The sequence below is a fragment of the Tupaia chinensis genome, unplaced genomic scaffold (genome assembly GCF_000334495.1).
Source record: "Tupaia chinensis unplaced genomic scaffold, TupChi_1.0 Scaffold000272_1, whole genome shotgun sequence".
In the NCBI taxonomy this organism is placed as follows: domain Eukaryota; kingdom Metazoa; phylum Chordata; class Mammalia; order Scandentia; family Tupaiidae; genus Tupaia; species Tupaia belangeri.
In genome coordinates this window covers 2,429,246-2,444,415 of record NW_006159754.1, presented here as the reverse complement: position 1 = coordinate 2,444,415, position 15,170 = coordinate 2,429,246, and the positions used below count along the sequence as shown (strand labels likewise).

Here is a 15,170-nt window from a genome sequence, read left to right as displayed (position 1 = left end):
AATCTATATTCTTAGAGTGCACACTGCACTTAAAAAAATCAAAATGGTACTCTTCAGAATATAAACTGCTTCAGTTATTTAATAAATTATGTCCTATGCCACAAGGAAAGTATTTGGTAAAAATGAAAAACAAACAGTTCTAAAAAGAGCAGCCGTATGTAAAAAAAAAAAGTCAGCTAAAAAACATTTAGGGAAACAAGGACATTTTTGGCATTCCAGCTACAGATTAAGCTGGTTATTTATTTCAAAGATTTTCATGTGTTCAATCCCTGGCAATGATACTATGGTTTATTGCTTTTAAAAAGAGAAAGAAAAAAATTGTATAGCATTTCAGTTGAGTTAATTAAAAAAAAGTTACCCACTAAAGATTTGATTGCACAGTTGAGCTTTTAAATGAAAAATATACTTACATCTACAGTGCAAAGTACATCATTAAACCCCCACACGTGATTTGAAGAGCAACAAAGAGCCTTCAGAACCCCCAGCCATTCTGAACTGAGAACAGTGCAGCAAGCTGTCAGCTCAGAGGAGAAATTGGCTATGTCGTTAATCCTACAAGAGAAAAAGAAAATAGTAGAAAGTAACTTGGTGCAAAAGAGAAAACACACATGTGATACACATAAGGAACAGAGTTCACCATTACAGCCATTTATTTTCTTCCACTTAAAGATATAAGAAATACCCACTTGTCAAAAAACTTAGCAGTACCTAGAGCAGAAATCGAAGTAAGTGGCTTTGGATGTTTCCTAATATTTAATGAGATTAAGCGATATTAGTATAGGTGTGTGATTAGCTTATTTTTCAGTTCTGTGAACAAATCTCACCTATAATTTACATTTTTAAGGGCACCAAAAATTTTGAAGACAGGATATAATTTAGGTAAGCCCAAATATAATGGTTTTTTTTCCCCCAAAATGTGGGTATTTATTATTTGTATTTTTATTATATGTATATTTAAAAGTTGGTCACATAACTTATAGGCCACATCAAAAAGTCTTATGCCAAAGCGATAAACCAGAAAGCAGTTAGAGGAAAGATAATATAGGAATAAAAGAAGATGGGGTGGGGAGAGAAAAAAGGCAAATGGGAATCAAATGTCAGTGCAAGCAATTATACAGACGTAAGCAACAGGACCACTCCTGGGCTAAGCATGCATTCGGATTCCAGGGTGGCCAGCTCACCTTCCAGCATCCTGATGACCCATGCAGACATTCATGAGTGTATTGCAGACAAAGCTGTAGCGATTGGCCGCATTGTCACTGAGGATCTTGCCCAGCATGGAGTAGTTGATGCTACGGGCTGAGGGATTCTCAATAAAGTCCATCATGAAATCCGGATCCCAGCGCAAGTTGGAGTTTGCAGGCATCACGTTATTATAAATGGTTTGCTTTACTTTTGAACAGGCACTACTGAGGTTATCAGAAGAAGAATTGAAAAAGAAAAAAAAAAGAGAAACTAGAATAACTAGAAAATTATTTTAAGTAAGGACATATTAATGGCAGCGGCTATAAGGCATTCGTATAGGAGTTTCAAGTTATGAGTTCTTCATTTCAACTTCTTAATAATCAGCATTGCACAGTGCTCCAAACATAGTAATTATTCAACAAAAGCTGCTAGATGGTGGAAGAAAAAAAAAACCAAGAAGACATTTGGCTACTCATCCTAATTATTTTCTAAATCTTTTCTATATTTTACATGCTCTGAAAATCAATGAGTTGAGGAAGTTTTCCAACCGCTGTTAGACAGTGGTCGGAATGTATGATTACTTAAGAATAAAAATGGATTTAATTACAGGAAAAATTTGCTGTTTCAGTCCTAATTACCCATCTTGCACAATAAATCGTCTAGATACAGTATATGCAGGGGGGTTTCATGTACCGCCGTGTCACAGCTCTGAAAAACAGACATGTCTCCTGTCTTCGGGGAACTTACCTTGTAGAAGAGGGATATGGCTAACATACACAGCCTATGGGAGTGGAGAAAACTACTCTGCCATTCCTAAAAAGACGATCAGTTATACTTCTTGGCAATAGTAAGAGATTTTTAAGAGCCTGGTCTATCATATGAAAACGGTTCATTTTTTAGTGATTTATATCTCTGTCAGATTTAAAATATTAGAAATATAAAAGAAAATACAACGTATCTTTATCAATCTGCCCGGTAGATGAGACTAAGGATGATCTGATTTCAAAGCTCAGAGTCCATATAAATTTAGTGATTCCTGTCTGCTTGCTGTGGATTGCAAATCCCTAAGCACCATGTACCTTTCAGGATTCCTATTCAAGAGCTCTGTTACACAGCAGGAAGTCTGTTTTCAAAATTTTCTGGATTCATTAAATACTAAAATGTTCCTTAAATTGTAAGTTTGATGGCCACACTGCCTCCATTCTCCTCTAGGGATTCTGAGCACTCAGCATGATTTTCCCGGCTCCAGGACTCGAGCTGCACTAGGCCACGTGGGAGTCCAACATCTTAACCACTATGTCACCTGCTGGCCCATGCTGTAAGTTTTTTTAACAGGAAAAGGACACATTACATGATAAAGGATAGCAAATAGATTTACTAGATGTTGCAGTACCTTTTTATAATTACCTCAGCTATATATTTTTTCCATACCAAAAAACATTAGATATTATTTACTAAGCTGAACCTGAGTAAAAAAAAAAAAAAAAAAAACACTAAAATACAAAGCACTGTTGTCTTACTTTTAATGCACATTGATTTAGCATTATTCAGTGCTGGTCATTTTTATAAAATCATTAGCAAAAAAGTAATTTACTAAACTAATTTTTTTAAAGGAAAAGAAAAATAAAACAGCTTAGAAAGGTGTAGAAAAGTAAGTGGAGCTATAGGATCTCTTAGTGTCCGTGGGAAATGATGAAATACTTTACACTTCATGATGCCCAACGGATTTTAAAAGTACCCAGAGTAATACAAAATGTCAGCTCAAAAGTGAAGATATCAAAACCGAGAGGAATCAAATCCAGCAAAATACCAAAAGCTGATCACTGAACCTTCCACGAGATTTATAATTCAAATGAAGTTTTAAATTTCAAATGAAGGGTATATCAAATATTTATTATCACTTCAGCATGATCTACCTAAAATGTTCATAAAATAGATAATGTCAAATCTTGTTAACAATTCCTTATTTGTTGAGGAAATAAATCAGTCAAAGTTGGATAGTTTATGACCCCCCCCCATCATCTCAATATGATCACATGCTTACATGGTATGATGCCTAGCTTTCACTGCTACTACATGCTTTAAAATTCAGTTTAAACAAACCTCGAATATGTCAAAATTATTGCCTAACAGATATAACTATGGTTAGCTTTCATTATTTAAAGGAATGGTAACACTGGGGGAGTCGCTAATAAACATAAGCAAAAGCCTTTTTCTTTCTTTTCTTTAAGAGGGAGATTTTTGCCATCGGGCATGTGTGCTCATGGGAGAACCAGAGAGACAGGAAGTGAGAAATCACCCCCCGGGGGGCGGGGGAGACCACACTTCAATCCCTTCTCCTCCATTCTCTTTTCAGGGTTTTGGGCTCACACACACACATGTGCCTGGCATGAGTTTTAAGCCACAGGGCCAAAGATCGAACCACGGTCGACTATGTGGGAGTCCGGTGATGTAACCATTATGCCATCTGCTGGTCCCAGGGCCTCTCTCTTCTTTGCGTTCTCTTCTACCCACCTGAAGAGGTCTCCGAATTTACTTCTGAGGTGGCTACATGACACGTAGAGATCGTAGAGGTAGGCTAAGATGCATCTCTCAGGGGAAGAACATTCTGAGGGGTTTACAACATGCTTCACCACACCACACAACCTGAGGAGACAAATTCAGGAAGAAAGGAGGCACACAGTTTGCTTATACGCAGGTTATCATTTGACCTTTTGAGAGTGAGAATGTGTCCAAGTATTATTTGGGTAACAAAAAAGATATCAGGGCTGGGCTGGTAGCGCCGTGGTTGAGTGCCATGCATATGGGTCGAGATCCCACACAGCCCAACTGCAGTTAGAATCCGGGCCCCAGAGATCTGAAAAACACACAAGGTGCACACTCACATGCACCTGGTGAATTTCTCGAGCTGCTGGGGCGAGGATTTGAACTAAGGTAGACTGTGGAGGATCTGGGTGCCTTAACCACTATGCAACAGGACCAGCTACAAACAGTGAATCATTACATGTCTGTTTTCTTTTATGACATTGAAATACTTAGCTTAAAATTTACCTAGCTTAAAAAGAAATTAGAAATGCCACTGACAACAAGAAACACAAGCAGGGAAAGCAATTCCTTCATACAGGAGGAATGTATGAAAGAAGCCACCAATTAAGTTGCATACCCAAGATCCTGATAGGAAAATGAGGGAGAAGGGATTGCATTACAGTGAGGCCATCCCCCCTGGAGGATGAGTTATCACTCTCTGTTTTCTCTCTCTCTGTCTTTCCAGCGAGTGCACGTGCCCTATACCAAAAATCTCTCTTAAAAAAAAAAATAAAAATAAAAGCACGCTGTACCTCTTCGGTCCTCTTATCCCTAGTCTCGAATGGAGATGATATTAGGTAATTCCTTAGCCCAACTTCTGGAATGATGACAGAGAAAACCCCAGCCCACAATGCACACAAACCAAAAGGCTGAGAATGAAGGTCATTTGTTCTAGGTTAAGTCTTATCAAAGGATGACTTAAGGTGATCAAAGAAATGAATTTGTAGAACCAAATGAAATGGAAGAAGCAATCACTTTATAATGTGTGTAAAGCGTATTTGCTGTTGGTTCTCCACGTAGGAACTGAAATGACATGAACAAGGACGTCACAGGTATTCTCTATTCATAGTGAGCCAGGACGCTGGCCGGCACAGAATGAGAGGCGAAAAGATGACTGGCCCTGACATGTATAACCTAGGGGAGGAGAGGGAGAAAACTAACGCTTTTATTTAAAGGAACACACCTTACATGGTTGTATCTCCAACTCCGATAAACATTCTCTGGCAAAAAGATTCTTCATGTATGTTTTTACTGAAATAGGCAGCAGTGCGATTTTTCTCGTAAAACCACTGTAACATCTCACTACAAAGTTTACATTCTAGTGCCATAAAAACAATTTTGTATACCAACCCTTCAAACACCTGGGCTGTCTGATCAGGATTGAGGATCAGACAGCTGTGATACCGTCTGAGGACAGCCACGATGCAGACACACAGTCCCGTTGTGTAACTTCCTGCCAGGCTGGAGGATTTGAGGAGCAGCTCGGCTTCCACAACACTGAGTTCATTTAGTAACTACAACAGGAAAAAGAGTGAAGAAAATGTAGGTGCTAAAACAAACAGGAAAAACACTGAGTTTTCCAAATCATGAATAGATTGAGTCATTTTAACACAACTGCAGCCCTTAAAAAATGCCACTATAAATTAAATTGTGATTTAATTTTTTTATCTTGTATCGATTTATAGTTATCCTGTCTAGACATTAGGGTATATAAATTAGGAAGTGCCTGTGCTGAAATGTTACTGAAATTTTATAGAGGCCCAGAGCTCTGGAATGTATTATTCTAAAAAACACCCCCATTCATTTAAAAAAAAATTTTTTTTTTTACATTTTTGACATAAGGCATATGTGCTCACTGGATAGACACAGAAAGAGGGAAAGTGAGAAATCACTCCCCCCCCCGCCCCCAGGGGGAATGGCCATGCTGCAATCCCTTCTCCTCCAATCTCCTCTCAGGATTTTGGACATGCATACGCACAAGCCTGGCATGACTTTCAAGCTGCCAGGTCTGGGACTTGAACTGCAGTCCACCATGTGGGAGTCCAGCGCCTTTACCACCATGCTACCTGTTAACCCCACCCCCGTTCACTGTTTTCCTTTTTTAAAAAAGAAATTATTTTTGTCATTATTTTCTTATTAATAAAGCTAATACATCTTGTGGTATAAACAATAAAAAACCAAGTCTTATTTTTATCCACAATAACGGAAGACAATAAATACGCTCAAAGGTATATAAGAAATATAATAGGACAAACTGAATTAAAACATTCTTTGTTGTTTTTCATAGTTCCTATCTTTCAATGACTCACATTTGAATACACATTATTATTATTTAATTGATTAAAAACTACAAACACAGTTACAATTAAAATGCTAGCTGAAGACTGTTTGTTCCGAATGTGCCAGTCTACAACAATGTACTGTGTCCTTAAAATAGTTTCAATGTATAGATATGGGCTTATTTAACACGGCGTGATGTCTCAGAGGTTTGCTTTTCTACAAAAATAAGAAAAAAAGGGTCTCTGGGACACCTGTATTGCGAAGTCGATCAGCCCATTGATGTTGAGCGCTGGCTCCATGAGATCGAAGATGAGCTGGACATGGTGAGCCAAAGGGAGGTGGTAGGATGTCCCCGAAGCAAAGCTTGTGATTTGTTCCAGCACGTTGTTAGAGATCTACGCAAACAAGGGTGAAGAGCATCGTTCAGACCAACACTGCAAATAAGCTCGTGCGTAAGTTATTTAAACATCTTAAGTGAGACATCGGAATTAACAGGTGATTCTACTTGAATGAAAGCTAAACCACGTTTCGGCAGAAACCAAAACCATGGACAAATCACTTCCTTACGGTTACAATTTGAGAAGATAATGATAAGTTTTCATTAAGATCTTAACTGTCCTAAAGGTAGAACTCTAAATGTTCATTTAACTTTAGATCCGTCAATTTGAAAGTCAATGGATGTGTAAAGCAAAACAGAATATTTTTTTCTCGATTATCTATATTTTATTTCAATTACCAACAGGAGCAAACTTTCAGTAGCAATGCAGGTCCAAAATGTAATAACATAAGTATTATATTATGGATTATTTTATATATTACTGATTATGAACCCAAGGTAAAAATATGTACGTGGTAAAAATTAATTTTTCTGGGTCAGCAGGTGGCGTGGTGGTTGAGGGCACTGGACTCCCACATAGCTGACCGTGGTTCAAGTTCCAGACCTGGCAGCTTTCTTTCTCTCTCTCTCTCCATCTCTCTCTTACTCTGTCCCTCTCTGGTCAAATTAAAATAATAATAAATAAATGGATAAAGTTTAAAATAATACTTTAAAAAATTAATTCTTCTGAGAAAGGCAACCTGAAACTTGAAAATGAGGTATTCAATAGTCTGTGATGTTTCCAAGAATGTCCACAAAATATATTTCCAAAACTTACTAAGGCAAAAATCACATATTGCATAAAAGAGCTATTTAAGGAAAGAGAAAGATTTCAAATACATAATAAAACAGCTCTGACTGGCTACCTGGGATGTCACTTGATGCTGATCAAAATATGAAAGCAGTTGGAGTTTTGTGAACACAGTCTCCAGTGATGGAAAGGCTTCTTGCTTGCTCTTCCTGGCTTTTTGTCCTTCATCCCCAACTAAACACACATAAAGTAGGTAAGTTACTCTTTGTTTAAGAGAAGCTCTTGTTTTTTTTTAAATGAATATGAATACTTTTTATTGAAGTATAGTTCATATATACAGAAAAGTGCACAAATTCTATGAACTTCTACAAAGTACGCACACTTGTGTAATGAAACACAATCATGAAAGAACATACCAGGAGCCCCCAAGCCCCCTTAAGCCTCTTTTTTTTTTTTTTTGAAGAGGTTTTTGCTATAAGGCATGTGCGCTTGCCAGACAGAGACAGACAGAGAGACAGAAAACGAGAAATCACCCCCCCAGGGGGGATGGCCATGCTGCAATCCCTGCTCCTCTATTCTCCTCTCGGGATCTTGGGCATGCACGCACACGCGGCTGGCGGGAGTTTAAGCCACCGGGTCTGGGACGCGAACCGCAGTCAACTACAAGGGAGTCCAGCGACATAGCAATTACGCTAACTGCTGGTCCCCCCCTTAAGCCTCTTTAGCCACGTCTCTCTCCCTAGAAGATCAAGATCCTAACCTCATACAGCTTGGACGTGTATTGTCTACTCTGTAACTTTGTATATATAAGACACGCAATATATTCTTTTCCTACTGGCATCTGTCACTCAACATTATGCCTTTAAGATCGATTCATACTACGTAGTATGAACACTACGATTCATACCCTTGAGGTAATTTTAATTGGCTCTAAAAATTAATACTTCTCAGTCATGTACAGCGTTTCAATGTGTGACTATACCACCATTTATTTATCCATTCTAGGGAGTAGTTTCCAGATCTGGACTATCAGGATAATAACAATGAAGGGGAGAAAACCACTCAGTCTCACTTTGATATAACTGGACAATTCACTAGCGTCTTCTTTGGAGACTCATCTAAAACAGTTTAATATGTTAAACATTTTTACATGACTGCTATCTTTCTTAGGGGAAGCAATGAATTAAATCAGTCAACATTAATTGGAAAGTGTACATTTAACAACATAGCATAAAGAGCTTGAAAAAGCTCCAACTATAAAGTATTAAAAGCATTACTTATTCCAAGAGGACTCTCCCCCCCTCCCCGAGTTCTAAGAATAAGATTTAAAAAGAGATTTGAACCTGTTTTGAAATGTTTTGACATATTTATTTACAAAGATAAATGCAAATGCCAAAAAGGAAGAGTAGGACTATATAATCTCTTAAGATTTTCCTTTGGGAGACGGGGTAATTTGTCTAAGGGTATGTGTGTTCATTGAAAAAAGGGAGGGTAGTGAGAGAGAGAAACAGAGACAGACAGAGGGAAAGTGAGAGAGCACCACCTCATCACGGGGAATAGTCACACCATAATCCCTTCTCTTCCTTTTTGCCCTCATTTTAGGATTTGGGGCATGCACTCACATATAACTGGCATGTTTTCAAAGCCTCTGGGTCTGAGAGTCAAACTGTGTAGGCAACCATATGGGATCTAGCTGCCTTAACCACTATACCACTGGTTGACCTGGTCATTTCTAATACTATGATTCTAGGTAGTTAAAAGCTACCAAGACAAGAGCACTATTAAAGACCTACGATAGACACAGATTTCACAGAACTCAGAAATATTCTGCTAGTGGCAAATGTGATGGTTGCAGAAAATAACATGTGGGCCAGCACATGGCATGGCAGTTAAGGTGGCCAAAGGATGATTAGTCAATAGAAATATTAAATGAAGGGACCAGCAGTTAGCGTAATGGCTATGTCGCTGGATTCCTATGTAGTCGACCGCAGTTCGAGTCCCGGATCCAGTGGCTTAAACTCATGCCAGGCACGTGTGGGTGCGTGCATGTCCAAGATCCGGAGAGGAGAATGGTGGAGAAGGGATTGCAGCGTGGCCATCCCCTGTGGGGAGCGATTTCTCGCTTTCTATCTCTCTGTCTCTCTCTGTCTTTCTGGTGAACACACACGCCCTATAGCAAAAAAAAAATAATAATAAAAATAAAAAGCCAAAGAAATATAAAATGAAGTCTGACCATGTCCAGATGGCCGTATTTAAACTTCAGGCTCTAAGTTCCCTTGGGAAATATCCGGCTGATCTAACAATATTCTTACAGAATTGATTTCTCAAAATCTTAAGTTTATGTGTTCCCGGAAATCATATCCATGCTAAACAAACTCTGTTTTATCAGTCCTTATTTTACTGAACAAAGTGGGCAAACTTCCATTAATCTAAAGTGTAGTTAGCCAGCTTCTGGTAGTGGTTTAAGTAGTGATTTAAAATGAAAACTATTTATCAGAAGGCAGCTTACCAATATCCCAGATTAGTATTTTACTGGCTGAAAATTTTCCCTAAAATAAGGAATGATAAAAGTACCCTTTGAAGATGCCATCCCACAGTTTTATATTATTGATATCCCAAAAAGCAGCACAGAACAAAGCTGAGCTTTTCTGAGTTCATGTGCTAGAATTGCTTATTGAAGGTCTGGTACAGACAGGAGAGACTATAGTCTAGCATTTTAAAATACTGAAAAACGTAGACTCAGTAGAAAAGGCCACCACATTGGCTTCGTTTCCCTTCCCTCCCCCTCTTTCAAACTTCCCAAGCCCAAAGTTCCATGGAATCCAGAAATATCCTCTAAAAGTAATTTAGATAAAACATGCATTAGTGACTATTTTAAAGGAGATAAGTGTCCCCCACCATTTAAATATATCAAAAGTAGCTTCAAATATGTTTTGCTAGCTAGTTGCAGAGCTTGTAAATTTAATCTTCTAAATGCAACCCATTTCCTCTTTTCTCTGAGAAAAAAAAAAAAAAGCAAAACAACAGATAAACATTTTTCTTAGACAGAGCACTTTCTTTTTCAGGCTCAATAATGGCAGACCGAGGGTTTCATTTCCCTTCCACAGCACTTAGCTTGTCCCATCAAGAAGCCTACATTTTACAACATCCTTTAATGGCAATGGAAAGAAATTAGGAAATCTGTTGTCAATCATCTGAAGAACTTTCCCACTATGTTCTAAGGACAAACACCTCCGTTATCAGACACCAGGACACTGTGCACAGGCTGACACGTGTGTTGCCTCTCTACTGTGTTTCTTTTTTTTTTGAGAGGTTTTTGCTATAGGCTGTGTGCACTTGCCAGAAAGACAGAGAGAGAGAGAGAGAGACAGAAAGTAAAAAATCACCCCCCCAGGGTGGAAGACCACGCTGCAATCCCTTCTCCTCTCGGGATCCTGGGCATGCACGTGCACCCACCCAGTGTGTTTAAGCCACTAGGTTCAGGACTACACTAACTGCTAGTCCCTCTACCATGTTTCTGCATGTGGATCCCTCCTGACTGAGAGAAAAGGGAAGCTATTTGCATTATTGCACAGGTAACCTTCTATAGGGAAGATCTAGTGAGGACAAGGTCTAGTAATTCATCTGTTCAAGTCTAATGACTGGATCTGCTGTGGAGAGGTCTGTAAGAAGTATTTTGTCCTGAAGAACACAACAGGGTTCTTAGAGGCGGTTTACACCACATGTAGGACAATGCTGTTGGCAGACGGTAAACTCAAATTCTCTTTTCCTTTACATTATTTAAACATTAGACAAATAAACAATGGTGGTGATAGTAGGGTGTATATAATGCTATCCTATTTTAAATCGTAGAACTGCCTAATGAAATCAACAGGCCTGGAAAAGAGTAATTAGGCAAGTGGATAATTTTACACAATTCCAATTATACAATGTGGTGACATAGGATAAAAGTATACCTTCACTGTAAAAACTATGTTAAAAGCAGAAGGAAAGAGGAATCCAAGTAAAGAAGGCAGCGTAGAGCCAAGTCCCAGCTCCCTTTTTTAATTGGAAATCAGTCAGTGGCATGGGTAGCCACGCCTACCTATTGCAATTATTCTGCTGAATAATATTTAAAAACTACACTTCCAAGATTCTCAGTTACAGCTCAAATATCAGTGCCCTAAAGCAAAAGCAAACAAGCAGTTTGAAAGAGATGGCAAAGAAATAGGGAAACAGACCTCTTCCAGACGAAGGGTTTTTTCAACTGGTTCTTCCATACTTCATTTATTCCTACTACAGAAAATGTGAGAAAAATACAAAAGGGTAGAACTAGCAATTACCTGGACCTACCTACAGAATATGGCACTTTAATATAAGGATTTCTATACATGGAAACGAGGCCTCCAAATTTCAATGTGCTTATTCATATTTCAACATGACAGTCATTCAGGAGAGGAAACAGTCTGACAACGATGTCTACCACTTTGATAGACGGTGGAGAGGGAAGAAAGAAGACAACACACAATGGCAGCACATGCACTGAGGCTCTTTACCCCCTGTCTCTGTGGTGCTCTTCTTATTTAGGATTTTCAGGATATCTTTGGTAATTTTCTTCAGCTGATGCCTGGCTTCGTCACGCTCTTTGCCAACCCCATAGAGAAGGATTGTGCGCTGGTTACATTCATGACTTGAAGATTCATCCTGAAAAACAGAACATGCATTCTGAAACCCTGGTTTGCAGGGGTGGGGTTGCCTCTCACCTCTCGGAAATGCACTAACCACAGCACCTCCATGCTGGCTTGTGGTGGTAGAATTCTGCCCACCTCTGAATCCACTTCAGTCTCTACTGGCAACATCCTTGTTTTTCCAGTTTGGAACTTGCCTAGCGTACTAACAAAAAAATGTGTCAACTGACCTGAAGTCTTAATAGGAGCATTTGACGTGGGCGTACCCTACAGAGTAAGTTTTGGCTATTTGAAAAACATTTTCATTTCATGTTTAAAATTGAACTTGGTTATTCATTTCATATCATGCACCATATTCTCTATTATCTAGTACAGTATCCGGTCATACTTTTCCCATAAGGAAAGTATTATTTCTTAGTAAGTATATTACATATACAACAAAAGTAGTATTTTCCGTTTAAAAAATCTTGCTAGGATCTTGAAATACCTTTATGAAAAAATTCCATTTACCTGCAACTTACATCCATTTACTGTGAGAGATATATGCATATTTATTTTCATAGGACAAAATAGTAAAGAGTGTAGGTCTCATTAGGTGTGAGGGGAATAGCTGGAAATGCAAACGTGTTTTGACATCACCCACTTCCTTCCTGGACCAGTTTTCTACCCCCACACAACAGACACAGGGAATCCAAGCACTGTGTCTCACAAGGGAAAGAAAGTTATTTCATCACAGCATAGCAAAAAAAAAAAAAAAAGTATATGTCACATTCTTTAGCCAAAGTTAAACGGTCCAGGATGTATTGGCTCTCTGAATACGCCTGGCTTTAATTTTTTTTTTTTTTGGCTCTCTGAATATGCCTGGCTTTAATTTTTTTAATCTCAGTTTCTCCTTTGGGACTTCATTTTCTTAGAAAGTTTCCAGCTCTATCCTTCAGTGCATCTTGTCTTCTTACTCGGCATTGCAGTTCCCCGAAGCTGGGCACTCACCTTTCCTACCAGTATCTTATCCTAAGGACCTTGTGTAAGAAAAGAACTCCCACCAGGAAAAACAAACAGCATTGTGCTCATAAGCAGTAGTGGCTATAGCAAAAGCTTGGAGAACTCCAGTGTTTAATCTGGAGCATACCATCTGTGTTCTATGCACAAAGAATATTTAGCTTCTGCTGACTGTTTAAAGAGCAATTTTTCCTCTCTCTGATCCTGTCACTTTGCACTCTCAGTGTCTATTCTGTGTGTGTCTGTTAGTGTTGCTCTCACCTGCACACTTACATTCAAGTCACTACTTCTCATTGCACCATTATTATTTTTTTTAAATTATATTCTACCAGAAAGATGCATTTGTATACCTAGCCAATCTAGCTTACTACCCTTCACCAAAATAATTTCAGGTGTTCAAGTTTGCCTCCTTAAAAAAAAAAAGGAAAAGTAAAACCTAGGAAAAGTTTTCTCCCAGAAATTGTTCATACTTAGTATCCTGAGTATCCAAATTTCTACCAAATTTTCAAAAGACAGATTTAACCCTAAGTAACGTCCATGTAGGCAATGATTCCTACTCCTGCTGCACGTCTGAATCGGCTGAACTGCTTGATAATCTCCAATTCTTGTTGTTACAAGCACAGCTAAGACGGTGTATTTCTCATTTATCTGGCAGAATATGTGCACGTAAGCCCTAAGAAGGGAACGGGAAGGCACGGAGAAAACCATACACTACCAGGCAGTGCCAGTCATGTGCCTTGGCAATTGTTTGCAGTTAAGGCACACAAGGAATGGTCTTAGTGCAAATGTTGGCGGGGGCTGGGGGGGGTAATGGAAAGATGTTAGCAAAGTCATGCGATGCTTGTTTATAAAATATCAGGTTGTCAGAAAAGTCATGGAACATTTTACTGTAGAAAAATACGTCATGACTTTTCCGACCACCCAATATTTACTTAAAGCACACAAGATGCTAGTGACCCTGAGAAAAACAAGAATGAATGGTTCCTGTCATCAAATAAAAGAGGTCCAGTGTCATACAAAGTAGTATTGGGAGAGCTAGACGTCCAGTCAGAGGGTGAAAGGAAGCACCCCAGAAAGATCCCTGCACTCCTCACAACCACACAGGATAGCGATGGCCCCCCATTGTACCACTGACAGCCTGAGCTTGAGGCTAAGAGCGATGGCTGAGTGCTGGCTCTGCTACTGGCCAACATGAGCCCGGATAACGAACCTTTCTGAGTCTCAGGTTGTTCCTCTGAAAAATGGGGAAACACACCTTCCTCGTGGTAGGGTGTGTGAAGTGTTTGGGAGCAGGCTGGACATGGTACTTATTGCTGTGAATTCTCGGTCTAGACCTCCACTGCCCTCTTACATCCACACTTGCACTGTGGTGCCTTACTCAACATCTCCCCAGGACGCTGGGCACTTCCTGCCTTTGCTCCTCTTCTTCCTGTTACCTAAAATACACTGACAGCCTCAATTTCACTTACCAAAGCGCTAGGTACAAATATAGTGTCAGTTGCCTTACTTTGTCTCCCCAATTCTTTGAAAACTCTCACCCAGAAGAAGTTAAAGAGGAAAGACTCTCTGAAGCTTTTATCATTTGTTTTCTGCATATGTGCTCAATGTCTGTCTCCCCCACTAGAACAAGTTTCGCGAATGACCCCATGACTGTCTTACTCAGTTTGATAGTCTCTTTGTTAAGTACAAAGTTGGCATCTACTATTTACTGAAAACACTAAATACAAAATAAATATATGGACTAATGAACATGGCTAAAGAAATAGGGTGTGATGAAGATAAAATCAGTATTTTTTTTAATTGCCAGAGGGCACATGTGCTTGCCAGAGAGAGACAGACAGAGAGTATCTAAGAACCCCCCCCAATGAGGCAGGGTTGTGCTGCAATCCCTTCTCCATTTTACCATCCTGTGAGGATATGAGATGTGCATGCACAAGTAGCCAGTATGTTTGTCAAGCTGCCAGGACTGGGATTCAAACCACCACAGATCACATGGGATTCGGCACCCTTAACCACTTAGGCTACAAGGTCAGCCTGGAAAGAAGGAAAAAAAATAGTTTCATAGGAAACGTGACCTGATAGTTAAGTCCTGAGAAAAGTGAAATGGAGAAGTAGGGGACCAATAGAAAGTTATAACAAAAACATGTGTAGCCTGAACTCAGTCTTAGCAATGGTCATGAAGACTAAGGAGTAAAATCAAGAGGTAACCAAGGAAAGTTAGGAAAGGATCAGTCATCAGAATCCAATGAATGAACTTAATTTCCTTGCACTTTATGATGGACCCACATAAAATGTGCTAGACCAAAAAAAAAAAAATAATAAAAAT

The 15,170-nt window shown here is 39.2% G+C and overlaps 2 protein-coding genes across 5 annotated transcripts in view; one reads left to right on the top strand and one right to left on the bottom strand.

Annotated features, from left to right (window-relative positions):
- MED12L (mediator complex subunit 12L) overlaps window positions 1–15,170 on the bottom strand; it is a 393,053-nt gene that overhangs the window by 71,767 nt on the left and 306,116 nt on the right. The window contains exons 16-22 of the mRNA XM_027772371.1: window positions 11,714–11,861; window positions 7,294–7,412; window positions 6,303–6,446; window positions 5,122–5,285; window positions 3,700–3,831; window positions 1,182–1,409; window positions 411–552 (exon numbers count right to left, since the gene is read on the bottom strand). Coding sequence (XP_027628172.1) covers window positions 411–552; window positions 1,182–1,409; window positions 3,700–3,831; window positions 5,122–5,285; window positions 6,303–6,446; window positions 7,294–7,412; window positions 11,714–11,861 — 1,077 coding nt within the window. The remainder of the gene's footprint in view (window positions 1–410; window positions 553–1,181; window positions 1,410–3,699; window positions 3,832–5,121; window positions 5,286–6,302; window positions 6,447–7,293; window positions 7,413–11,713; window positions 11,862–15,170) is intronic.
- The window catches only part of P2RY12 (purinergic receptor P2Y12), a 52,946-nt gene that overhangs the window by 25,791 nt on the left and 11,985 nt on the right, over window positions 1–15,170 (top strand). For 2 of the 4 annotated variants that reach the window (XM_027772370.1, XM_014588288.2), the window contains exon 1: window positions 11,661–12,119. The exons of the other annotated variants lie outside the window; for them this stretch is intronic. The gene's annotated coding sequence lies outside the window, so the exon portion shown is untranslated. Of the gene's footprint in view, window positions 1–11,660; window positions 12,120–15,170 lie in introns of those variants that run through there. 4 annotated transcript variants of the gene reach the window in all.